The 27,500-nt window shown below is 46.3% G+C and overlaps 1 protein-coding gene across 5 annotated transcripts in view; it reads left to right on the top strand.

Moving 5' to 3' along the window:
- LOC147230221 (disco-interacting protein 2 homolog C) overlaps nucleotides 1-27,500 on the top strand; it is a 131,249-nt gene that overhangs the window by 48,550 nt on the left and 55,199 nt on the right. For 4 of the 5 annotated variants that reach the window (XM_086153477.1, XM_086153475.1, XM_086153473.1 and 1 more), the window contains exons 2-4: nucleotides 19,752-19,823; nucleotides 24,134-24,244; nucleotides 27,189-27,314. In XM_086153477.1, the coding sequence (XP_086009603.1) occupies nucleotides 19,752-19,823; nucleotides 24,134-24,244; nucleotides 27,189-27,314 (309 nt within the window). Of the gene's footprint in view, nucleotides 1-14,389; nucleotides 14,600-19,751; nucleotides 19,824-24,133; nucleotides 24,245-27,188; nucleotides 27,315-27,500 lie in introns of those variants that run through there. The other variant, XM_086153476.1, reaches the window with a different exon arrangement.

The raw sequence follows: 27,500 nt of genomic DNA, 5'->3' as shown, positions 1-27,500 counted from the left end.
CTTTCAGTAAGGGTTAATTGCAGAGAACGAATTTCCCCAAGAGGGATTAATAAAGGATAAATTATTATTATTGACCAGAATTAGTTGTCACTGGCTCCTAGAGCTGTGTGTGTGTGTGTGTGCATTTCAAAAGTCGCGTCAGTCACCAATGGTTGGCCGACACTGTGATTGACAGGTGAGCGGTCCAGGTTAAGCCCCGCCCCTTCATCCCAGTTCATCCTGGGATGAAGATGCATTTCTGATTCACGGCGGCTGATTCACCACCTGTTGCCGGTCCAGACACACACACACACACACACACACACACACACACACACACACACACATACGCACACTCTCACATTCCTCTGCTGTCTGCATCCCGATTGGCGAGGCAAGGCGTTGCCATGGCGAGCGCAGCAACAATCATCATGGCAGCTGCTCTCCATCCCTCTCTCTCTCTCTCTCTCTTTCTCTCTCTCTGTCATTTCCCTCCTCCATCGATCAGCCTTATTTTATTTGCTTTTCTAGTTTTTTTCCCTTCCTCTGAGCATGAAATGGAGCAGCTGCTGCTGCGAGGCCCGGTCGTCAAGGTGACGTCTCGGCGCCGGGTCCAATCGGTTGCTGGCGTGAACGTCACGAGCCGCTGGAAAGGGAGGGGGGGGGGGTTGTTTCATCGTGAGGGTTGTTTCATTGGGTTTTTATGATCTTATAGAAAAAAATAGGGAAAAATAAAAATATGTGTAAACAGCGGCGAACATCTGGCTAGCAGAGCTTCTCCACACGTTAGCTCCACTTTGCTAGCAGCCCCGAGATACCCTGCGGGTTGAATGCCATTTCCAGGACATGAAAAAAAAACCCTGGACAGACGGTTGTTCTTCTGTAAGTCACTGCAAAAAAAGGAGGAACATAACACACACTCACACACACACTCACACACACACACTCATGGTGGGGAGCTAGCAGGGGGAGCAGCCAGCCTCCCTGGCATTTTACTCATGTAGGGTATGCAATGAAACCTGAGCTACTCTCTTTCCACTCTGCCTCTTCTTCTCCTCCTCCTCTTCCTCCTCTTGCACCAGATACACGGCATTTTAAAAGAAGGGCGACAGGAAATATAAAGCGGAGTACAAAAGCACTGTCTGTGGGAGCCGCGAGAGGCTCGCAAGACAACGATTCCTTTTGTTTATTTGTTTGTCCCTAGTTTAGCATGAGTTTTGTGTTTGGCCTGCTGGAGCTAAAGGTGCTGAAGAAGTGTGTGTGTGTGTATGTGTGTGTGCGTGTGTGTGTGTGTGTGTGTAAACGGGTATGAAACTAATGGAACAGAATGAAGCCGATGCTAATGTTTGTGGCTAACTAGCGCAGGGGAGTGATTGTGAGCGAGTAGATCTCCCCTTACGTTAGCATTGTCGCGGTTTCACAGCTGCTGGGGGACCCCAAGGCATACATACCACCAGACACACACACACACACACACACACACACACCACGTATATGTATATATGTTACAGCTGTGTTTGAAGTACATTTGCTTTTTAAATCAAGGCGACCATCTGCTAGCCGTCTGGTGTAGCCGGTCCCATTTCCTCCAAAACAAACTGCTCTTTTCGCTGTAAAACATCTTGAGCATTGTTCCACCCGCTGATCTTAGTGGGGGTTGACGGTCATCATGCTGTTCCCGTTTTATATCTCGCCCCAGTTTGTGATTTCCTGGTACGGCGAGGCTTCAGGGATCCCTCGGAGATGAGTCCCGGACCCACTTTGGCAGAATATTTCACTTCGAGCCCCGACTTGTCTCCGGCCCGAACCCGCCACTGTGCTAAAAACAGGCATCGCTGTGAGGCAGAGATGACGTCTCCTCCCTTTCAGCTGTTCAGCGGTCTTTCTAAATTGCTCCCCCTGCATAGGAGGCAACAGGACAGTCGGGAAAATGATGATCGAGAAAAATCTGCCTGCTTCTCCGTCGGGTTTCAAGGGAAGTTTTGATTGGAGTTCTCAGCCAATGCTAGGAAGGAAAAGATCGATTGATTATTTAAAGTCACAGGAACCATGTGCATCAAGGATGATCTCTGGAAAAGCTCTTGTTGTGCCAGTGGCTAATTGGCTAATTTTCAGTTTTCCAGTTAGCTATGTCGAGCTGATGGTTAAACGGTTCCATCAAATTTTTTGTGCTGAAATGTCTTTGGGGCAAGACGCTGAACCCCCAGTGGCTCCTGGCAGTATGGTTACCGTACAATGCTGTAGTTCTTGGCATTGCAATTGCATGCAAATCACATGTTTATCCATTCCCCGGATCCAGCGAATCAGCTTTCAGATCTAAAAGTCATCTTTTCTTTAAGAAGTTGAAGAAAGAAGCTCTTTATTTAGTCCCGTTCAGTTAAACAGTGCAGTTAGGTTGCCTTGCTCAAGAGCACTTCGGCAGGTCAGGGATAGCTTGTGAATTGAACCAGCTAGCGCTCGCAACTGAGAGAATAACAATTTCCGTAGGTGACCTGGCGCTAATCGCTCGTAGCCAGCATTTGTTTTTAATCAGTTCCCGGAATGATGCGTCAATAAACTAATGTGTTGTTTACCCAACTGGAGGACGGCGCCAGCATGTTCAGAGGCCACAGCAGCCATCTTGGGGGGAAAAAAAGACGTGTAGCCGAGAGATTTCGCCAATATGGAAGGTGGATCGAATCGACTCCAGACGTCGAACGCAGCTGCAGCATTAGCACCTAACGCATTGGCGTCCACCCTGCTAACGATGAGCAGCAGTCCGGTGCGGCATCTTTATGTGTGTGTGTGTGTGTGTGTGTGTGTGTGTGTGTGTGTGTCTGTGTGTCTGTGTGTGTGTGTGTGGTTTCCGGGTCTTAATGGGCTCATCTAAATGTAAATGAGTGGCGAGATGCAGACAGGGGTGTCAGTCCATACGTCTGCCGAGGGAGGACGGACGCAGGAAGTGGTGGACAGAGGGGATGTCTAGGGTGGCGAAAGCGGCGTCGCCCGTGGCAACAAGTGTGTTTTGGACGGACAGCGATGAAAGACGACGGTTAGTCGAACTTCTCGTCGCTTTATCGTGTTAGCTGAACCAAAATTCTAAATGCTGAACTCCTTTTTCCCTCAGTTTGTATTGTGGTTCCTTCTCGCAGCCGAAGTGAATCATGGGAAATGGAGTCCTCGTCCACATGGAAACCGGATATTCATGATCTTTGCATTCGGTCTCCATGGAGATGCGACTGAATGTTGAAAAACACCGCCCTCTCTTTCTGTTTACGAATGTAATGCTCCTGTTGTAGACCCGCCTCTTTGTTAGCCCTACCTCGTCGTCTGCCCAAACACGCTCGCTCAGCTAAAAACAAGTAGCAGGTTGTGTATTTTTGGAAGATCTATCCGTCTGTCTGTCCGTCCGTCCATCTGTCCATCCATCTATCAAGATTGAAGCCCAAAATTACACAAATTCACACCCCAGTGGTATGAACAATTTCCCTCTCGCTCTCCCTCCGTCCGGTGTCGTGGTGCGCTCTGTCCATCCCTAATTACCCCGCGGACGGAGGTGTGATTATGTCTCCAGCTGCTCCGTCAGCAGGTCAAACGGGGATTTGGTGTGTTGATCTCTGAGAGTCGGCCGCCCCGCGCTTTAAATCAATGTCGCCGAGTGTGTGTGTGTGTGCGTGCCTGTTGAGCATCAGCCATATTAGCCATGTTAGACACACACACACACACACGCGCGCACACAGACACACACACGTGGCCGGCACAGATGCTGTGGAAACCCAATCTGTATCGTTGGAACGATTGGGGTCAACAGAGGTGGTTAAGCACCAGCTGTGTGTGTATGTGTGTGTGTGTGTGTGTGTGTGTGTGTGTGTGTGTGTGTAACCTGCTGCTACTATTATTAAGGCATAGCTGAGGCATCTGGGTTCCCAATATCCTGGACGGGATCCCTTCTCCGAAATCCAAAGTGGCGTTATTAAGATCTCCGGCGTTACGGAGCGGGAAGGAACCCGACGAGACGTCTCTCCTCGTTTATTCCGGCTCAGACCAAGGGTGACATCCTCCAAGTGTCTGCGCTGTTGCGTGTTTCAAAACAGTTATTAAACACTTATATAAGGCTTACAAAACGATGGAATCCTTTTCTTCCCGTCAAGTGCAGATTTCGGTAAGGAGATACCTTCTGTCCTCTGCATTCCCTTTTGCTGAGTCCCCATCCTTCCATCCAATGGTACATTCCGACGTCCTCATTTTAATGTTGAACATCCGACCTGTGAGTCAAATAAACCAATGCCTGTATTCAAACATCCCTGCTTCAGGTTTTTCAAACGCATCCAACTGGAGAGTCGGCCTGTCTCTGGCTGATGTTGCCTTCGCTGTACCCCCCCCTCGCCCCCTGTTCCCAGGGGAGTGAGCGCTAGAGACCCCCCTACCCCATCACAGTCTGACCTCCTGTCAAGCCAACATCCACGGCGAAGGCCCGGTTCCTCCCCCGGCTCCTCGGAGAACGTCTCCCGAGGTTCCAGTACATGGGCACCCACTGAACCGACCATGTTCTCCTGGAGAAACCTGGATCCCCGTATGTCTGTGTAGTCCTGCATGCAAGCCACAAGTACCCGAGTAGCTCTTTGGCAGTTGACTGTTTGTACCTGCCATTTTTTTTTCCCGGTCAAACGTCGCCGATGGATTTGTGTTTTGATGAAGCATCCAATGAGCCATCGCAGCAGGCTGGCTACGGTCCACCGTGCCCCGGACAATGTTTTTCCATTTATATCATTTAAACGGAAAAAATTTCTGAAAAGTTTTGCGGCTGTGGCTCAGCTGGTAGAGCGGGCGCCCCACCCCACTAGTATACCCCAACTAGTTTTCTTACCAAAGGTGCTGCCGGCAACCTTATAGGCAAAACAAGGATAAGATGGATGGAGTCCATCATTGCCCCCTGCAAGATGACGAAAAAGTCCTCGCTCCATACCAAAGTGCCCCTAGTGCAGGTGTCGGCAACCTTTACCATTCAAAGAGCCATTTGGAGCTGCTTCCCCACAGTAAAGAAAACACCGGGAGCCACACAACCCTTTTGAAATTTAAAATAAATGAACATGGCATATATTGTTTTTTTTTTTTTTTTTTTGCCATTACCAAATATATGTTGCATTATTTTAAATCAACGAGTAACTGCAGAGAAAATTAACTTAGACATTTCTGCATGCAACAAAATATTTTGAGCGCCGAAAAAAAAATAGTGGGTTGAAGGTTACTTTTTAACAAAATACTTAATATCTATTTGAGTCTTCTTGTATTTGTGAAAAAAAAAACTAGAATTATCCATCGGCAGCAAACCAAAAATGCCTTCCTCTCTCTGTGTGCTGTCATCCTTTTACTAGCGCGTGCAGTCGCTCATTAAGAGCGACAAAAACATTTTAACATGTTTTATTTAGATGGTACAAGACCGCCATAATCTCCAAATTTAAAATGACATTTTAAAAATGACCGAACTAAAATAAAATACATTTTAAACAATACTCGTTCGTTATTTTCAAAAGCCACAGGGAGCCACGGGTTTGCAGATCCTGGGTTTAGTGCTATGAAGGTGTTACATAAGTGGAGAACGTCTAAGTGACTATTCCAAGTTGTCCCAAAGATGCTGCTGGCAACCTTTCAGAAAAAAACGAAGAGGATAAGAAAGATGGAGTTTGTCATCGCTTCTTGTAAGATGATGAAAAAGTCCCATAGCACATACTCAGATGGGTTCACCCCTCGTTTCAGTAGTTAGCAGTGCTTCACAGCGGGGTGTCTGTGGTCACGTCATGCCTTCGACCTCGTTGGGTCGTTGGTTTCAAGGCCTCCATGTAACATAGGAAACAGAAAAGCCTCTTGGAAGGTGACACTTGTATCTGGTGAGCGAGGAGGAGGTCCCCGGTTAATCTTCTCCTGGCCGGAGGTAGACGCCGTGTCCCCCGAGCGTTGTGTTCTATTCGTCCCCCGCCGTCAGCATATAATTTTTTACGTTTTCAGCCCTGTTGGATTTGGGTGGGGGTTCCCGGCTATGGTGGCGGCTGCAGTGAGGGTTGGTGGTATGTCCAGTCGCGTGGCAGTGGTCAAATACTTTCAGCGGAGGGAGGAAGTAGCGACACGGATGGGCGATGAAGGAGGAGGTTTGTCAACAGAGAATCCGGGGGAGGAACACAGAGCCTGAACGCCTCATGGAATTGAAACCACATTGTTTTAGCAGCACATACTGGTATTTCCTCTGGGCCTCGTCTGCTCGGGGGCCCTCTGGGTGGGGCGGCGTTGGCAAGATGGGGGGATGATCGTCTCGCCGGTCCTCTTCTGGAGGAATTACCCCGCCTCGGTTAGCATGCCTGCAGCAAAAGCCTGAACTCCTCCTGAACAGGAAGGAGCTGAGCTGTAGGCTGTCAAAACACAAATGGTTTGATCCAAACCAATCGGAAATCGTTCTATCGGATCTTTTTACCTAAAACGTGCGGGATCCCTTTTACATCCTCCGAACATCTCGAGAGGATTCTGACTAGAATGAGAGGGGGAATCGTTTCTATGTATGAGGTGTGAATGGTTGTATAACCGAAGATTGGATTCAGAGTGAACCCCAACTTTCGCGCAATGACAGCTGCAACCTTGGATCCAGGACGAAGTGTTATAGATACTAAGTGAATTAATAAATGTCCTCCAGGGGTCTGAGTCAGGCTAATGACATAAACAAAGAGGAACCTCTCAGGTTTCTGTTATTATTACATATAACACGATATTGTTATCATGTTTCTTTATGTTTAATTATTCTTGTATGCATTCTTTGTTTTGCCAGTGTTTTCATGGTTAGCACGTGTAGCGTAGCATATGGCAGCTGGCGCCAGCGACCTGCCACATCATGGGTGTGAACGGCTGCTACTCTGTGCTGATTTACAGGACGAGCGGATTATGTGTGTGGAGATAATCCGCCAGGATTAAACACTGCTAGCGGCGGCGGACCCGTGATGATGGCGGTCCACTCCCTGTCTACTTCCTCTACATATTAATATGGAATTCTGCTCGGTTAGCCAGGAAAAACTAAAAGACTAAACTAAAAGAAGCCTGAACGCATCACCAGAGCCACGGTTTAGAGGGTAAACAAACATGGCCCTAGCAGTTGTTGCCGCTCTGTCCTCCAATCCTGTAGTCCGGTTTGGCGATTTCTGAGGTGTTCAGCTCAGAGACATAGTCCCTCCAGTGCGTCCTGGAATCTCCTCCTGGTGGGACGTCCCTGGACCACCTCCTTAGGGAAGCGTCCAGGATGCATCCTTACCAGATGTAGCCTCTTCAAATGGCTCCTCCAGATGCTGGAAGGGAGTTGAGCTCCTCCTGGATAGCCGAAGAGGAATCTCATTGTGGCTTCTGACCAGAGGTGAGGGTTGGAACGTTAGCTTCTGGCTCAGCTCCTTCTTCTTCAGCACCATGCAGAGTCTCCTGCTCCATTCTTCCCAAGCTTCTGAGACCTGAGATACTTGAGCTCCATTTGGGTGCAGGATTTTTTTCCCTGACTTGGAGAAACCGCTCCACTTTTTTTTCCCCCATCTTCGAGTTTGGAGGTGCTGATCCTCATTCCAATGGAGCTGCAAATCCCGGTTGGGTGAAGCTAACAGCACCACATCATCAGCAAAAAAGGCGGAGATCCGCACCCACGGCAGCTGCGCTCAGACGCAAACCCCTCCTCCTCCTCCCCACCCGACCCCTCCCAGGACGCCGTCTCTCAGCGCCAGATTTCTGCGCTCGCCTCTTCCTCCTCTTCCTCTTCCTCCTCCTCAAGATTGCAGCTGGTTGATGTGAAAAGCGGGAAGCGTCTTCTTTTGGTGTCCCCTCCGCTGCCGCTGTGGAGGAGCAGGTGGTGGCAGGTGGACGTTCTTTCTTTCTTTTTTCTTTCATTTTGAAATTGAAAACAATTTTTGGAGGGGTTGGGGTTTGAAAAATGGTGACAAAGATTATAAACACAAATATTTTTGTGCACGTGTATGTGTGCACACACCTGTGTCTGTGTGTGAGCAGAGGAGGCTGCCATGGGGATGTTCCTGTGGGCTCGGTTTAGTATCTGCACCTGCCAGCCTGATTGGCTGCTTCCAGAACTTCCTGTGAGGCCTTTTATCATAAGAGTGTGTGTAAGTGTGTGCACGTGTGTGCATGTGTGTGTGTGGGGGGGGATAATGAAGTACATGAAGTACAGTGAATACATTTTTCAGTGTTTCACCCGTGACTGATTGAAGAAGATCTTTGCTATATAGCGCCGCCCTGGTTGACACATTTACAACTACACCCCTTTAAATCCAATTCACTGCTTACTCGCTGTTTCCTAGGAGATGCACGATGGGATGTTGCAGAGGGGTTATTCGTGCACACACACTAGGTTACAGCAGCCCTGACTGCCCAAGAATCCCTCCATGGAGGGGGTCCACGGCGGGGATGGAGTTTGTATGAAACGTGACGCATCAGTTCAGTCCCACCTTCTGAAAAAGTCATTTAAATTTTAATTTTAATTCAATTTCTTTTTATTTGATGTATTTATTTTATTTTTTTCATTTTATTTCCATCCCATTTCAATGAGAGCGATTCGCAGCCGATGTCTATCCTTTTTAATGCGTAAACGGCGCTCGCTGGCAATTCAATTTTGTGATCGAAGTCGTTTTTATTTATAAATTGAAATTTCTAAAAATCTAAAATAAGTGTGCTTTCACAGAGGAGAAAAGCAAATAGAGCATTCAAAAAAAAAAGAAAAATAAAGCGAAATTGATTAGCCAGCGGTAATCATATTGACTTGATAGGCCTTTATTACATAGCGGTGGCCTGCATTGGGTCCTCGCCGTGACAAACACATTATGCCCAGCCAGCAACCCCCCACGAGACGGTGAGTGGCAGCGGTGGCGTGGAGGGGGGGGTTATTGCAGGAGGACTTCATTGATGTGGAGGACTTCTTTATTTTTATTTTTCTTTGTGCTGAGTTTCACACCTGGACCACAGAAAAATCTTGGATGGTGTTTGGATTTCAAACAGCGTGTTTTTGTGTGTGTGTGTGTGTGTGTGTGTGTGTGTGTGTGTGTGTGTGTGCTCGCACAGCTCTTCAGCTGCTGACAGGAACCCACGGATTACCTGTTTGGGTTGTTTTATATGAAATGAAATGAAAATTATACATATAAATGAATATATATATACAGGTACATATATATATATGGTTTAGATGAAGGGATAGTTCACAACACTCAAAAAGAAGCTATAGCTATTCATTCATTCATTCATTCATTCAGTACCTATACCACTGAAGGTTGGTGGAGCCTATCCCAGGTGTGATTGGCCGAGAGGTCTGGGTTTAGGGCCACATAGAAGACATGCAACCATTCACTCATTCATTCACACATCATATAGAGATTCACAAAACATTCACACATTCATATATATGTATATATATATAAATTACATCCAGTACTTCTATTCAACTCCAAAAGTCATATACTATTATTTTCACAAATACACAAGGTCCAAAGCACCTGTTGCCCTAAGAGGTAAAGCGAATGAATGAATGAATGAATTACTGACTGACTGACTGACTGACTGACTGACTGACTGACTGACTGAATGAATGAATGAATGACGAAACAGGCATTTGGCGCTTTTTTTTTTCTGATTTCTAGGAGATGAAATGTTTCCTTGCGGCCCTCCGTGTCTGATCATACAATCATAAAAACAAGTGAACAAGTGAGATTGTGTTGGCCTTGCATGTTGTTGCCCTCTTATGGTTTCCAGGAGAAGTGTTGGCTTTTTTTGTCAAAGGTAGTTCAACATTCCATATGCCTGCCGTTGCGACAATGTCCCGCCGGCAGGAAGGAAACCAGAAGTCGGGGGTTTGCCGTAGACGTCTTATGTCGACGCTGAAGATGTTGCGGTCGCAAGGCTACAAAAGCGATGGAAGGAAGGAGGTTTGATGCGGCGGGTGCTCGTCGGACGCCATGGCGTCTGCTCTGATTTCTGTCCGTCAGCTGGGGAACACATGTTCTTCCTCCGTTTGCCTGCGGCAGAGAAGGTCCTGGCGCAAACAAAAGGAAGGAGCCCATTCATATTCAACCCGAAAAATGTCTAGTCTTGACCTTGTAACTTAAGCTACGGCTTCGACATCCAGATCAAGCTGAGACACTTCCTTGCGCTAGCTAAAATCTTAAAGCAGCATGTTCACTGTGAGTGTATTTGGATGACTTTATGGTGGACCCGAGCTAATCGGAAACATCCGATGAATTAAAACAAGACTTGTCAAGGAAACGCCAACAAAGTGCAAGAAGTAAATGTCGGAGATTCAGGGAAAACAGGAAAAGGAGGGGATCGGGACTCTTTCAGCGGTTCTACCAAGACAGAGTTCGAGCGTGGCTCGACTCGACTGGGTTCTTTTGGGTTTCCATTGAGGATAGTACATGGTACACTGTACTTCTACCGCACAGTACCTTGTACCTCTTTAGTACCTGGTACCCTGTACAGTCCCTGCTCTGTTGATGTTCATTGTGAGCCAAGACCATACTACCTGACTCGACTCCATCTGGGTGTGGTTGTCGCAGTACGGTATCAAACTGGTGTGATGTGGTTATCTGCTTGACATATAAACAATGGAGGCGGCGATGGTGGAGCTCCGTCTGCAGCTTTTTGTCACACAAAGCCAGAGAGGAGCTGGAGGAGGCTACATACTAGCATCCATGCTAGCATGTTGCGCTCCAGCTGGTTCTTTTAAAGATGGTGGGTTTGGTTATAGCCTCAAGTGCCGTGCTTCGTAAACACCATTCTCTGGCAGTCTGGTGAAGCCATGCTTCAGGTTTGTTTGGCCTCCTCGGAAGCTCACTGGATCAGGTGCTAAAGAAGTCCCGGTTACTAAAGAAGTATCATGGACTAGAGAAAGAGAGGGTACAAGGTAATAAAAAAGTACCATGGACTGGAGAAGTACCAGGGACTAGAAAAATATAGGGTACAAAGATACTAAAGAAGTGCCCTGGACCAAAAAGGTATAGGATACTAGGTACTGAAGGAGTACCAGGGACTTGAGACATACAGGGTACAAGATACTCATGAGATACAGGGTACTAAAGAAGGACCAGGTACTAAAGAAGTCCCAGGTTCCAGGTACTATCACTGATGGAATCACCACGACAACCCAGTGTATTGTAGTAAAGCACCTTATATTTTGTGCTTTGATAGCTGTCCAGTCGGGGTTAAACCCCGCCTTTTGCCTTGGGTTCAGCTGGGATTGGCTACTGCCACCTGTGACCCTGCCTGCTCAACAAACCGTGTGGAATATGAATGCATGAATAATGTGTCTCAGGTTGCATGTGGAACTCATTGGACCTGTCTATATTTAATGCCGCTGTTGTTTACAATTAGCATTAGCCACTTTAGCCTTGAACACGAGACTGTGTTTTCCGATGTCAACCAATACTCGGCCCAGGCACTTCCAGGTGGGAGATTTCCAAAATAAAAGCAAGGCCGCTGGGCGTAAGGCCGAGGCTTGTGTTTAATGCCCCCCTCGCACTCCTCCGGAGTGAGAAATACTTTCTATCGGCGCTTGTTTGCTTTGGTCCAGAGTCTTTTCCAGGCTGCGATGCGGTCACTGGAGTGCATTTTCTGATGAATCAGAAGCAGCGTCAGCGTGGAGAAGGGATGGGGGGTGGATTTGACTCCTGCCATAGTAACGCTTTGGATTCCGGTATCAGATTAAACTCCGTCAGCTGTTTCGGGTGGACTAACCCACTGCCGACCCCCGACGTGTTAAATAGCCGCACGGTGCCGTGTCGGATTGCAGGGAAACACAATTAAAAAGAAGGAGAAGGAATTCCAAGATGTTTGCGGTGTAGGTCAGGAGGTTTGGGATCTCAACCTCCTCCGAGGACGACTCAACAGTTTCGGACAAACTTGCTGAAAACGCACCTTTTACAAAGTCAAAACAAACACTCGTTCGCTGCTCGGCCTGTTTTTCCCACTGGCTTCCCCCCTTGGGCTAAAACCAGTTTGTGTCAGTTAAAGCTAAATGTAAACACAGCGGCAAGCTGCCAGCACTCGTGCAATTTGACGTGTCGCTTAGTACTGCATTACATCATGGTCGCTTAGCACCGATGCTAGCGCTGCCTAGTGCTCAACAGGCACTGATCAGGTCAGGTATCTCAGTAAACAATGAAAGAGCAAGTAATAAAAGTATTCATACTGCAACACAACGATAGATCTTCAATTCGGTTGCAGGGGAAGACTCACTTTACCACATCGCACTTACCTACTAGTGACTGAAGTGCTAGTTTTGAGCCCCCCATAAATATTGAATAGTTGCTACAAAATATTTAATTCTTAGGCTAATGAAAGAATTTTTACTCAAAAACAACAAAAAAAAATAGAAACCAGAATGCAGCACAAAGGATTCCTTTACCATGCAACAGTTAGCTGCTAGCGACCGAAGCACTAGTGTTGTCCTACCCACCCCCCCGGCATCATATATAGAATAATTACTACAAAATATTTAATTCATAGGCTAATAAAAGTATCTATATTGCAAACACAACAAAAGAACTACAACAAGATTGCAGTGGAAAGGCTCACTTTTTACTATGTAATGCCTTGCGGCTAGCCACAGAGGCGCTAGTTTTGTCCCCCTGACCCCCCACCCTCATATGTGGAGTAATTGCGACAAAATATTTAGTTCAAAGGCCAATAAAAGTATTTAAGTCAAACACAACAAAAGAACTAGAAACCAATATGGAGCTCAAAGGCTCCCTTTGCCACGCAACACTTAGCTGCTAGCGACTAAAGCAGTACTTTTGAACCTCCCCCCCTGTCTCTCGCCACGCTGAACTTTATTGAATAATTACAACAAACATTTTCTCCAAAGGCTATTAAAAGGATCTATACTGCAAACACAACAAAAGAACTACAAACGAAGATGCACTGCAAATGCTAATTTTCCCACATGACTCCTCGCTGCTAGCGACAGAAGTTTTTTTTTGAGCTGCGGGATTATTGGGGATGCCCTGCTTTTTGACTAATGGCTGGGAACTTTGCCCCACGAGGTTTCAATGGCGATAAACTCCGTGAAAGTCAATTTGCTTGGACACGGTGTTGTCGACGCAGGGGGATTTTTTTTTATCACTCCAAACCCAGCGGAGAGAATCGGGTTTCAGTCATTTCTTCTCGCACTTAAACATGTGGAAGACGGTCAGGAAGTCGTCCGGAGGATAGAACGTTCAAACTGCATGGCAACGTTCTGAACAACACTTTTGATGAAGAACATGCTTGTTTGAACTTTTTTTTTTTTTTTTTTAATTACATGTTTTTAATTGAAATTTTATTTTCATTATTATTAACATTATTATGAGTTATTTTTAATAGTATTTTTTCATTTTTTCATTATTATAATAATAATCGTCATTCTTGTTTTATGATCATTATCAATATTTTTTCAACTATTACAGTTTATTTTCAAGCAGGTCAATTTTATATTATTGTTATTATTTCAATTGTTAGTATTATTATTATTATTATGGTATTTTTTATTATCGTCGCCATGACCAACATTATTATTATTCTTATCCCTTCTGTCTACTTATTTTCAAAATATTCTAAACAGACCATTTTATTCATATTGTTATTATTAGTGCTATTATTACCGTGAGTGGCACCGGTTGTTAGTGCTTCGTTCTCACAGCACGAAGGACCATGGTTTGATTCCGACAAGGGGACGTTGTGGACGTGTGTGGAGTTAGCATGTTCTCACCGTGTCTGTGTGGGTTTCCTCCGAGTTCTCCGGTTTCCTTGTAGGATAAGCAGCAGAATATTCTAATATCATTAGCTTTTACATTTTTTCTTCATCTATTTATGTATTTTCAATCAGATAATAATAATAATAATAATGATGATAATAGTAATAATAGTTATTATTATTATTATTATTATTATTTATTATTATTGTAGAGAACACGTCATTATCACCACATCTCAGCGTCTCACCCTGACCCTTGCTGTTCATTACCATAGTAACCGTGAGAGATGGAAAGTTGCATTCAGGGTCTATGCGGACCAAAGCGAGGTGTGTGTCTGTGTGTGTCTGTGTGTGTCCTTCGTCTCACCGCGCCGTCAAACCATCCGCCGAACGCACCAATTAGTTTCTTTTGCTGATATCGCGGCTGGGCGGACCGTACCAATGGCGGGGACGTGCACGGCTGGGGGGGCTGGAAATAGTTTGTCCCCTCCTAGACTGAGAGGGGAAAGTAACTGCCAACCAATCCACAAGCCCCCCCCCTCCTGTGTCTGTGTTTGTGTGTGTGTGTGTGTGTGTGTGTGTGTTCCTCTCCCCTACAACAAAGACAGCATCCGTGGCTTAATGTCAGCAGACAAGCCGTCTACAGAGGAGTAGGTCGACCTGCTCCTCTCTGAGAAGCCGTTTGTTCTTGCTGTTTGTGTGTGAGAGAGTGTGTGTGTGTGTGTTAACTGAGCGTGTGTGCCGCGGCTGCCGCCGCTGGGGGAATAAGTAGCCAGTGTTTTCACACGGCGAGCAGCGAGCGGGACCGCAGCCTCGCCAGAGAGGAGCATGAAGTCGAGTTTGACTGCGGCGGCGTCGGTCTCCTCTGCCCGCCGCCTGTTAGCATCATGCCCGGTGAGTAGATGTTTTCACGTGGCAAAAGTGTGTGTGTGTGTGTGGGTGTTTGCGCCAGTTTATTTCCTCCACCTAACTAATTGGTGAATATTTCCCGCAGTTTTCTTTTTTTGTTCGTTTTTGGCTCCACCTCACCCCTGTTTTTGGGGTATTATCGATCCCTGCAACTGGCTGCTGAAAATACTTCTTGTAAAAGTACACGTTGAGCTAATACTACAAATACATGTATATTTTGTGGTAGTATCTATGTGTATTTCAAACCCTGGTACCTCAAAGGGAAGTCAGCTGAGAAAGAAAAACAATGCTTTCTTTTTTTAAATGAAACTTTTGTTGGACTGGAATGTCATCTGCGACGTTAGCTTGCAACCGCCGGGCATTTTACGTTTTGTTGGAATTCGTGAGGCTTGGACGGATCTTTAGCACCCTGCGCCTGTAACATCTGGACCAGACAGATGATGGATTTGGGTTTCTGCAAGCCAGATGTTGTGGTGTAGCTGTCCTTTGAGGTAGCGGGCTCGCTAGCTTCCTTGCAGCTAGTGGCTAGCTCTTCCAAAGGTCCCTGGTTGGGGCCTTCTTGTATGGAGTCTCCATGTTCTCGGGTTCTCCAGGTTCCCCCCACAGTCCAACAACATGCAGGAGGTTCACTGGAGACCCTAAAATTTCCCGAAAGTGTGGATGGCCACTGGTCCGGGGTGGACCCCACCTCTCAGCCAGTAGGATAGTATCCTGTGTGGGATAATATATGATGAATGAAAGAGTGAATGAATGAATGAATGAATGAACGAGACTAAAAGAAAAAACAATTTCCTCTTGTATTTCTACTGTAAAAGACCAAATGTGCAGCTAGGCTAGTGTGCTAGCACCACTAGCAACAGGTACAAGACTGTTCTTTTTCAGCACTTGTAGCATTTTGTTCAATGAAAGTTCCGATGAACGTACATCCAATGTTTTAAACATTGGGTCTAGCATAATAATTAGCTCAATGGCGGACTTTTGGATGAATCTCTCCAGTCTAATGATGATTTTCTTCAAAATTCATTGAAATCAACAGTCTGAACCAGGCATGCCATGATGGCGACCATCTCGAAATGTCCTTAAGCGATTCAAAAACAATAAGGACACTATCATTTAACATTAGCGCTTGGTCTGTCACCTAGCTAGCGAGCCCTCTGCTTTCAGACCAGTCCACTCCCCAACGTTTGTTGCGCCGTAAATGGGGATTTACGCCAGGGATGGACTCGCTGATGGTTTTTGCTGGAATGCTAGCTAGCGGGGCTAATCCAGACGTGCGCGGGACAGCCATTAATCACCGGAACTGAAGGACGACTCGCTCAGATTGGAGATGGTGTTAATATTAGCATGTCACGCCCCATTCGCTGATCTTCACGTCTTTAAATAGACCGTACTGTCGTCTCCGCCGCCACCCTGACCGCAGGATTAGCCATGTAGCTAATGGACGGACGGATGAAATACCCTTGTTCCGCCTGACAACCAACCAGTTTTGCAGAATTTTCCATTGCGCCTTTGTAATTTCGACCGACCCCACGGGGCCACGCCGGCCCCGGTTCCTCCACGCCAAGATGGCCGACAGGCACCGCTTGAACGCGAGCTAGCCTTGGTCCTGACTCAGCGTGTTGCTGCTGCTGTAAACACCTGCTGCCTCCAACACCTGCCCGAGTGTGTGTGTGTGTGTGTGTGTGTGTGTGTGTGTGTGTGTGTGTGTCAGGGGAGCACCTGGGCGTTTCCTTTCGGTTCGTGTGTCGGATGCAAACACACCATTCACTCCTGGGTGTATTCGCTCTTCCCATACCTATTTTTTTCATTCCTGTCATTTGTGTATGTTTTTAAAACCCTACTTCCATGGCAACACTTTTTAATGTCCTTATATGGTCACGCCGGCAGATTGTGGCGCCACAGGGCTCTAACTTTGAGCCATTGCTGTTCTTCATCCTCTCATTCACACGTCTGTACAGTGCAGTGTGTCCAGTAAACCTTCTGCTTGTGTTTGGAGTTCGGGAGGAACTCTGTGGAACCCCACGCAGAATCCCCTTCCTCCCCTTATGATAATTATTTCCAGTAAAACGTGTCCCAGAAGTGAGAAAGATCCTGACCCACATTTTCCTCTAGGAGCCCTGCGGCTCAGTGAGGTTAGCCTAGCACAGGTTAGCTTAGCAGAAAAGGCTTTCACCCGTTAGCCGACATCCGGGGGCAGTAAACCTGTCGGGAGTTAAACACTCCTTCTTTGGAAGCTTTGGAGATCCACCTCTCTCAAGTTAATAGAAATAAATATAAATATTATTTAAATATCCAGTGTTTGTTTTGTGCTTCCATTTTGAAGGAAGGTCAGAAATATGAAGGGATTCATTTTTAATCACGACATTTCATGTTATCTTAATTGCAGGAGCTCAGTAGCATAGAAGCCCACGTCCTCCTCCTCCTTCTTCTTCTCCTCTCCTCATCCCCTCCTCTTCATCCCTTTCTCCCAAGCTAACGGGATTTCTACGCTTGTAATTCTCCTTTTTCTCCCCCCTCCTTTCCTCGTTCTCAAGCATCTATCATTCCAGCTCTCTCCTTTTTTGGAGCTGTATAGATGCAACATTCCTCTCCTTCTTCTTCTCCTCCTCTCGTTTTCCAGCTCCCACCCTTTTTTTTTGAATTAATGTCACGCTTTCTCCTTCTTTATTGTCTCTCCCTCCTCCCCCCTTTTTTTTATATAGCGCTTCTCATTCTTCTAATATCTGCTCCCCCCTTTAAGTCATACTAATGTTAGTACCCTTAGCCCCTCTCTCGCTCTCTCTCTTCGTCATACTGTATATGGTCATGGAGGTTTCAGTGCCACTGATTCCTGCCGAGGCTGCCCGTGCACAAAGCCAGCGGGGGTCATGACAAAATAACACAGCACCTGCACGCTGCCGGGGAGGGCGTAAATAAAAAAACAAAACAAAAGAAAAAAAAATTGACCTCAGATGAACTGCTATCGCCCACGTGAGCGCCTCCAAATGTTTCGTTGCAGAAGATGGTCAGACGAGGTTTGTTACATCATTCGCCGCGTCACTTGTTGCTATAGCGACATCTCAAAGGCTCCAGGGTGCAAAGGAGGGATGAATATCTCCGCCCGGATGGAGGTTAGAATAAGGGCGGGGGGTCTGTGTGGAGGTCCGGCTGCAGCACTAAGTAGTGTGGAGTGTGGGGAGGTCACAACCCTGGCGGGACCAAGAACCAGGCAGGGGTTCTGGTTCTGAGATGTTGAGAAGGAGCCTGTTCTCTTCCCCTTCGTCCTCCTAAAGTCACTTTTTGGAGACACAGAATTCTAACAGGAAATTATTTTATATATATGTGTATGATGAATATTGTTATTAATACTTTTACCTTTTGATATTTCTGAGCAGATCATTTTATTACATTTTGTTTACTATTACTACCGTTATTATTATTATCGTCCTCAGGTTTTGACCTTTTTTTGTGCTGTTTTACTATTTATGTAGTTCAATATATTTTCAGATGATAATTTTTTACAAGTAGTCAACACAACAATTGTAGTGATAATCATTTTTTGTGCTTTTTTTATGTTCATATATTCAAATATATATTCAATATTGTAAGCTTATTATTTGTTTAAAATTATTCAACGCAACAAAATATTAGATCATATATTATTGCATTGCATTTTTTCTCTGCATCTTTTCACTCTTTACTTATTTTCAACATATTATATTCTGATTATTATAATTATAATTATGATATTATCTTAAATGATATATTATATAACAATAAATAATAATTTCATTTTTTTCTGTGCATCTTTAACAGTTTTAATTCAAATCATTATTTTATTAACTATTACATTTACTGTTGTTTATTTTTTGATACATCTTTGAGCTATTTTTAACTACTTGTGATTTATTTTCCAGTATATTTAAATTTGCTATTTTATATTGATTATTATATTACATCAATTATTAAATATTAATAATTCTATAATTATAAATATTCTACTATCTATTCAAATAATGTTTTTTTCTTCTTTTTTTTTAATTTGCCACCACTGGAAACCTCAATCAACCCTGGCTTGAAAAAAACCCCAACATATTTTAATGAGGACAGAGTGTGTGCTCAGTGTGTTTTGGTGTGTTTAGATGTTCAGATGCAGGACAAGGTCGGATCTCGTCTCTTGATTCTTAACCTCCTCCTTTCCTTTTTACCCGTCGCTCCTCCTCCCTGCAGGGTAGTTAGATCCCCTGCCCGCCATGCTAATTACTGCCATGTGCTACCAGTAACACACACGCACAGAGATGTCACCGATGACGTCCGCCATCCGCTTCCTGATCCGAGCCACGTCGCCTCATGGTTGTCTGTTTAAGTCGGATTTGTCAAGTCGGTGCCGCCAACGTCGGCGCCCGTGTCGGACAAATCCGCCGTGGATTTAGAGCCGCGCTGCTCGGATCACTGTAGCTCTGACGGCATTTGTCTGGGTTATTTAAATTTATTATTGTTTTTTTTTTTTTTTTTTTTTTTTTAATCCGCACAACTTAGAAATCACGTTCCCCACCTGTTGTCTTCTGCTTTCTAACACGGCAGAAAAAAATGCAAATATGTAGGGGAAATACTATGAGCACTAGTAAAACAAGCTAATGTTGGCACGGCAGCGATAAAAAGTGAATGATTGGACGACCCTTGTGATTGACAGGTGTAGTCTGGGTGAAGCCCCGCCTCTCAGGATAAGTGATGAATGGATGAATAAAGGTCAGAAATTTAGGTAGCAACACCACCTGTAAAAGACTCCAATCAGAGCGAATGGAATTAGCTTGAATTGTAAACAAACATGGCTGCCATTGTTGTTAGCGCAGCTATCTGCTCTGTCCTCCGTTACTGTTTGGCTTCATCGGTCCACCATCTTTATTTTGATGTTCCCGCTCAGTCCCATCCTCTTCTGGCTTCTCCGTTTGAGCGATGAGAAGCACATTGCATCTTCTTAGGTGTGCAGATGCCTCCAGCTGGAGCCTTCCCTCAAGGAGTCTCGGTAGGCTCCTCTTTAGAGCTGCAGGAATTTACTCCAACCATCCTGCTGGCACCAGCGCCAGTCCGTGCTAAGCCCAGAAGTGCAAACGTCCATGGATATGCTAGGTTGACCTCCTGTGTCGGTGTTTTGCAGGTGACATCACGCAGAAGGGCTATGAGAAAAAGCGGTCCAAGCTGATCGGCACCTACTTCCCACAAACACCAGGTAAGACTGCCCTTGAATGTCACAATGTGGTACTTTTGGCCAGTAAGATGACACCATCATTTCTGGCAGGTGTTTGCGAGGGCAATGCAGCGAACTTCAGCGATGAAAAGGTGGATTCTTTAGCATTTTGCTAGGCGTGGCCTTCACGCTGAGTAATGGCGGGCCCTTTTTAGCACTGGCGCTAACAAGACAAATAAACTACTGTGTTCATCTATAGGATATCAATCACAGAATAATAATGATAGTAAAAAAATAAATTGAAACCAGAATCTAAAGGGATAATTAAAATATATATGATCAAAAGACTGGATTATCATAAAAAACTTAAAAAATAAAGTTGAAGCTCAGCTCCCCCTCTATTTAATGTATTTAGCAATATACTTGTATATATATCAGAACTCCCGGATACATTTATAAATATAGTTGTGTGTGTTTGTGTATGTCTGTATATATATATAAATATACACATGTGTACCTAGAAGTTTGTGTATAAAAATACATATATACATATATACATTTATACATTATATACACACACACACCCACACACACACACACACAGATATATATATATCTATCTGTGTGTGTGTGTGTGTGTGTGTGTGTGTGTGTGTGTGTGTGTGTGTGTGTGTGTGTACCTCCCACAGCAGGAAAATTTCCATTGGAAAAAAATGAGATTTTTTAAATAAATGTAAGTAAAAAATATGTATCAATAATGTAATAATATATCAATAATCCCCTCTGTGAGTAGCCACTTTACCGTGCTGGAGGTTTGGATCATCCCAGTGATCCTGGGAGCTATGTTGTTGGTGGCTTTATGCCACTAGAAGTGTCACCCAAGTCAAACAGGTCCCAGCTTAGGGACCAGACAAAGTGTGGCTCAGAAGACCCTCATGAAGAAGACAATCATTGGTCCCAGTTTTCCCTTGCCTGGAAGTGGGTCACCTGGTTCCCCCCTCTGGAACCAGGCCCAGGGGCGGGGCTCGGCGGCGATTGCCCGGTGGCCAGGCCTTCACCCATGGAGCTTGGCCGGGTGCTTGGCCCGAAGGAACGACATGGGTCCCTCTTCCCCAGGGCTCACCACCCACAGGAAGGGCCAGGGGTTTGGATACTGTATGAGCCGGGTGGTAGCTGGAGCGAGGGACCTTGGTGGTCCGATCTTCGGCTGCAGAACCTGGCTCTTGGAACATTGAATGTCACCTTTTTGCCAGGGAAGGAGCTCGAGCTGGTGCGCGAGGCTGAGAGATTCCGACGACATATACTGTAGTCGCATTAACTTTGACACACAGCGTGGGGTCTGGAACCAAGCCTCTTGAGAGGGGCTGGATCCTTTTTTTATTCTGGAGTTGTCCTCAGTGAGACGCGCCGGGCAGGTGTGGGCATATTGATTGCCCTCCGTCTTGGCACCTGCATGCTGGGGTTCAGTCCGGTGGACAAGAGGGTAGCCTCTCTCTGCCTTCAGGTGGGGGGACGGGCTCTGACTGTTGTGTGGCTATTCACCCTGAACAATTCAGTTTACCCATCCTTCTTGGGGTCCCAAGAGGAGCTGCTAGAGAGCACTCCTACCAGGGCTCCCTCCTGCTACTGGGAGACTTCAATCCTCACGTGGGCAATGACAGTGCAACTCGGAAGGGTGTGATTGGAAGGAATGTCACCCCCAATCTGAACCCGAGCGATGTTTTGTTATTGGGCTTCTGTGCTCGTCACGGGTTGTCCATAACAAACACAATGTTTTGACATTAAGGTGTCCATATGTGCACTTGGCACCAACACACCTTAGTCCACAGTTCTTTGATTGACCTTGTGGTTGTATTGTTGGACTTGCGGTCGCATGTCCTGGACATTCGGGTGAAGAGAGGGGCGGAGCTATTAGCTGATCACCACCTGGTGGTGAGCAGGCTCCGATGGTGGGGCAGGATGCTGGTCAGACCTGACAGACCCAAATGTAACTTGAGGGTCTGCTGGGAACGTCTTGCAGAGTCCTCTGTCAGAAGGAGTTTCAACTCCCATCTCCGGTAGAACTACAACCATGTCCCGAGGAAGGCGGGGGACATGGAGTCCGAATGGGCCTTTTCCGTTCTTCCATTGTCAAGGGAACAGACCAGAGCTGTGGACGTAAGGCGGTTGTTGGGGTGGCAACCCTTGAATCCGCTGGTGGGCTCCAGCGGTGAGGGACGCAGTCAAACTGAAGCAGGAGACCTATCGGGCCTTTCTGGCTTGTGGGGCTTGGGAGGCAGCTGACAGGTACTGGTAGGCATGCGGCTTTTGTGGTTGCTGAGGCAAAAACTCGGTTGTGGGAGGAGTTCGGGGAGATCATGGAGAACAACTTCTGGTGGGCATCGAGGAGATTCTGATCCGCTATCTGGCGGCTCAGGAGGGGGAAGCAGTGCTCTGTCATCACTGTGTACAGTGAGACTGGGACGCTACTGACCTCAACTCGAGGCGTTGTGAATCGGTGGCAGGGATACTTTCGAGGCCTCCTCAACCCCGTTGAAACGCCCTCCAATGAAGAAGCAGATCCGGGGGATTCCAGAGCAGACACCTATTTCCGGGGCTGAAGTTGCTGAAGCAGTCAAAAAGCTCTTCAGTAGCAGGGCCCTGGGGAGGGAGGGGGGTGAGGTCCGGCCAGTGTTCCTCAAGACTTTGGATGCTGTAGGGCTGTCCTGTCTGTCATCCCTCTGCTGCATTGCGTGGACGTCAGGGACAGTGCTGCTGGTCTGGCAGACCAGGAGGGTGTGCTCCAACTACAGGGGGATCACACTCCTCAACCTCCCTGGTAAGGTCTATTCAGTGGTGCTGGAGAAGAGGGTCCATCGGGTCGTTGAACCTCGGATTCAGGAGGTGCAGTGTGGTTTTTGCCCTGGCCGTGGAACAGTGGACCAGCTCTATACCCTCAGCAGGGTCCTTGAGGGGACCTGGGAGTTTGCCCAACCAGTCTACATGTGTTTTGGGGATCTCGAGAAGGCATTCAACGGTGTCTTGTGGGCGATCCTATGGGGGGTGCTCCGGGAGTATAGGGTACCGAACCCTGTCATACAGGTTGTTCAGTCCCTGTATGATCGGTGTTGGAGCTTGGTCCGCATTGCTGGTTGTAAGTCTGCCCTTGTCACCGATTCTGTTCACAACTTTTATGGACAGAATTTCTAGGCGCAGCCAGGGTGTTGACGGGATCCGGTTTGGTGGCCTTAGGACAGAGTCTCTACTTTTTGCAGATGATATGGTTCTGTTGGCTTCATCAGGCCATGATCACTAGCTCTCAATGAAAACGGTTTGCAGCCGAGTGGAAGCCGCCGGGATGAAGATCAGCGCCTCCAAATCTGAGACTATGGTGTTCACTCGGAAGTGGGTGGAACGCCCTCTGGGTAGGGGAAAAGGTGGAGTTCCCATACCTTTGGATTTTGTTCACGAGTGAGGGAAGTATGGAGCGGGAGATCGACAGGCAGGTTGTTGTTGCATCTGCAGCGAGCTCATCCGAGGGATGACCTCGGATGAGCTCGGAGTAGAGCCGCTGTGCCTCCGCATAGAGAGGAGTCAGATGAGGTGGCTCGGGCATCTGGTCAGGATGCCTCCTGGACGCTTCCTGGGGTATTCCGGGCATGTCCATCCGGATGGAGACCAGAGGGAAAAAACCCAGGACACACTGGAGAGACCATGTCTCCAGGCTGGCCTGGGAACACCTTGGGGTCCCCCCAAAGGAGCTGGACCATGTGGCCGGGAAGAAGGAGGTCCGGACCTCGCTTCTCCGGCTGCTGCCCTCACCATCCAACTCTGGATAAGCCGGGGAAGATGTATGGATGGATGGATCAATAATAAAGTCCCTCCAGGAGAAATAGATAAATATCAAAGGAATAAGAATATAGCAGAAAGAGATGATTAACAATCAAGGACCCAGTGATTTCTAACAACTTTAAATGTTATTTCAAAACCGGGGTCTCAAGTAATTTATTGAATGAAAAAAAATAAATGAAATAAAATCTAATAAAAAATCAACTAAATTGATTCTAAACGAATTCCATATCGTAATTAGATTGGATGGCATTTTCCTTTTTTTTTTTTTACAATGTTAACATCAAATAAAATATTAATCAATCCAATGAGAGCAGGCGTTAATGTATTTATATAATTCATTAATTGGATTTCCCCCCATATGATGGCGGGAGGCTTTGCCCTTGGAAGTGTTGCTGTTACCGCAGCAACAACCAAACCGGCTTTGAAAAAAAAAGGTTGTTTGGGAGTTTCGTGTTTGTTCGGAAGGACGATATTCTACTTCAGGAGATAATAGAAGTTCCAACCCCGCTTTTATCTCCCAGGAATGGACTCTTCCATGGGCCAGGACAGGAGAGCCCCCGTTACCCCGTCCTCGTCCTCGCGATACCACCGCCGGCGCTCCTCGGGCTCCAGGGACGAGCGGTACCGATCGGGTGAGTGACACACACACAAACACACTCTCACACACACACACACACACACACACACACACACACACACCCTTGGAAAGTTCCTTTTTGCGTGTGTGTGTTTGTGTGTTCGATGCACCGGAGACTATTCGAAATATACAAATTTCCCTTTTCTTTAAGAATTCTGTTTTTTCAAATTTTCAATTCATTCACTCATTCACTTGTCATGTAGACGCATACAGCCATTCACTCATTCATTCACCTGTCATATACAAAGACAACATTCGACCTCTCATCAAACATCATATTGAGAGGTGCAACCATTCTCTCATTCATTTACACAGATTTTAGAAACATAAGCATTCACCCTCTCATTCAGCTGGATGGAGTGATGCAGAATATCCCCAGAGATGAGAGAGCGGTAATTGGTGCAGACTTCAATGGGCATGTTGGTGAAGGTAATAGAGGGGAAGAAGTGGGATGAAGATGTGATGGGCAGATTTGGTACACAGGATAGGAACGCAAAGGGACAGATGGTGGTAAATTTTGCAAAAAAGGATGGAAATGGCTGTAGTGAACGCTTTTTTCCAGAAAGGACAGGAATACAAGGTAACTTATAAGAGCAGAGGTAGGAGCATGCAGGTGGACTGCATCTTGTATAGACGAGGTAACCTGACAGAGATCAGTGACTGCAAAGTAATTGTAGGTGAGAGTGTAGCCAGACAGCATAAGATGGTGGTTTGTAGGATGACTCTGGTGACATGGAAGATCAAGAGGACAAAGGCAGAGCAGAGGACAAAGTAGTGGTAGCTGAAAAGGGAGGAGTGTTGCATGGTTTTCAGGGAGGAGTTGAGAAAGGCTCTGGGCGGTCAGGGAGAGCTTCCAGATGATTGGACAACAACAGCTAGTGTTATCAGGGAGACAGGTAGAAGAGTACTTGGCGTGTCATCTGGAAGGAAAGTAGATAAGGAAGCTTGGTAGTGGAATGAGGAAGTGCAGGAGTGTATACAGAGAAAGTGGTTAGCAAAGAAGAAGTGGGACACCAAGAGGACTGAAGAGAACAGACAGGAGTACAGGGAGATACAATGTAAGGTAAAAAAAGAGGTAGGAAAGGCAAAAGTAAAGTCCTACCATGACTTGTATGCTCGGGTGGACAGTAAGTAGGGAAAAAAAATGATCTATAGAGGTTGGTGAAACAGAGATAAAGATGGAAAGGATGTACAACAGGTCCGGGTGATTAAGGACAAAGAGGGAAATGTATTGACAGATGCTAGAAGAGTGATGGAAAGATGCAAAGAATGCTTTGATGAATGTGGAACATGAAAGAGAGGCAAGGGTAGAATAGTTGACTATTTTAGACCACAAAGTAGCAGAGATTAGTAAAAGTGAAATGAGGAAGGCATTGAGGAGGATGAAGAGGGGAAAGGCAGTTGGTCCTGATGATATACTTGTGGAAGTGTCTGGGAGAGGCAGCGGTAGTTTCTGATTCGATTATTCAACAGGATCTTAGAGAGTGAGAAGATGCCTTAAGAATGGAGATGAAGTGTGATGGTGTCTATTTTTAAGAATAAGGGGGATGTGCAGAATTGCAGCAGCTATAGAGGGATAAAGTTGATGAGCCATACAATGAAGTTATGGGAAAGAGCAGTGGAAACTAGACTGAGAGCAGAAGTCAGCATTTGTGAACAGCAGTATGGCTTCATGCCTAGAAAGAGTCTACAGATGCAGTATTTGCTTTGGGAATGCTAATAGAAAAGTATGGAGAAGGCCAGAGGGAGCTGCGTTGTGTTTTTGTAGACGTAGAAAAAGCATATGACTCTGGTATTGTATGAGGAAATCTGGAGTGGCAGAGAAATATGTTAGACTGGTGCAGACATGTATGCAAGCTGCGAGATAGTGGTGCGGTGTGCTGTAGGAGTAATAGAAAAATTCAAGGTGGAGGTGGGGCTCCATCAGGGATCAGCTCTGAGCCCCTTCTTGTTTGCAGTGGTGATGGACAGGCCAACAGATGAGGTTAGACAGGAATCTCCATGGACCATGACGTTTGCAGATGACATTGTGATCCATGAGAGCAGAGAACAGGTTGAGGAAAGTCTAGAGAGGTGGAGGTATGCGTTATAAAGGTTAGTCGCAGCAAGACAGTATATGTGTGTGAATGAGAGGAACTCGGGTGGAAGGGTGAGGCTAGAGGGAGTGAAAATCAAGATGTTGGAGGATTTCAGGTACTTGGGGTCAACAGTCCAGAGCAACGGCGAGTGTGGAAAAGAGTTGAATAGACGGGTTTTAGCAGGTTGGAATGGGTGGAGAAAAGTGTCAGGGATACTATGCGATAGAAGACTCTCAGCCAGAATGAAGAGACCAGCAATGAGACCAGCAATGCTGATGGCCCAGAAACAGTTACAATGATGAAAAGACAGGAGGCAGAGCTAGAGGTCACAGAGATGAAGATGCTAGGGTTCTCTTCGGGAGTGACCAGGATGGATAGGATCAGGCAAGAGTCTATCAGAGGAACAGCACATGTTAGATGTTTTGGAGAGAAGGTCAGAGAAGCCAGACTGAGATGGTTCGGTCATGTACAGAGGAGGGATATCAAATAAATTGGTAGACAGATGCTGAAATTGGAGCTGCCAGGCAGGAGGTCTCGAGGAAGACCGAAGAGAAGATTTGATGTAGTGAGAGAAGATACAAAGGTAGTTGATGTGAAAGAGGATACAGAGAATAGGGTCAGAGATCACGAGGGTGGCAACCCCTGAAGGGAAAAAACGAAAGGAGAAGAAGAAGAAGCTTGCCGAAATATTAGGATAATGTGTACTCTGGCAAAGAAAAGGAAGTAGATGCTTCTTAAACGCGTCGCTGTGGCTATCTCCAAGCTAGCACGCTCATGCTATCATTTCAGGGGGGAAACTGCAGAAAGACTTAAATGGACATCACGGGAAAATATTGAAATGTGTTGCGTTTTTATTTTCAGATGTGCACACTGAGGCGGTGCAGGCAGCGCTGGCCAAGCACAAGGAGAGGAAGATGGCAGTGCCCATGCCATCAAAGCGCCGGTCGCTGGTGGTCCAGACCTCCATGGATGCGTACACGCCCCCAGGTGAAAGAATGCTAATGTTTCTTCTTCAGCTCAGGGTGGAACTAGGTGCCAAGGACCAGGAATGGACCATTGCCGCAGCGGGAGTGCAAAAACCCTTTGGTGCATTGTTATGACATAGCTAGAGAACAAGTGCTAGTTGTTGAGAGTCTAGCTCAAATGTAGGCTGCCATCTGCCTCGACTGGCCA

Source organism: Fistularia commersonii, chromosome 10 (genome assembly GCF_037954325.1).
Source record: "Fistularia commersonii isolate RoL2024-O1a breed Wild chromosome 10, RoL_Fcom_v1.0, whole genome shotgun sequence".
In the NCBI taxonomy this organism is placed as follows: Eukaryota; Metazoa; Chordata; class Actinopteri; order Syngnathiformes; family Fistulariidae; genus Fistularia; species Fistularia commersonii.
Note: the sequence above shows the minus strand (reverse complement) of the source record. Positions and strands in the feature narration are given on the sequence as shown.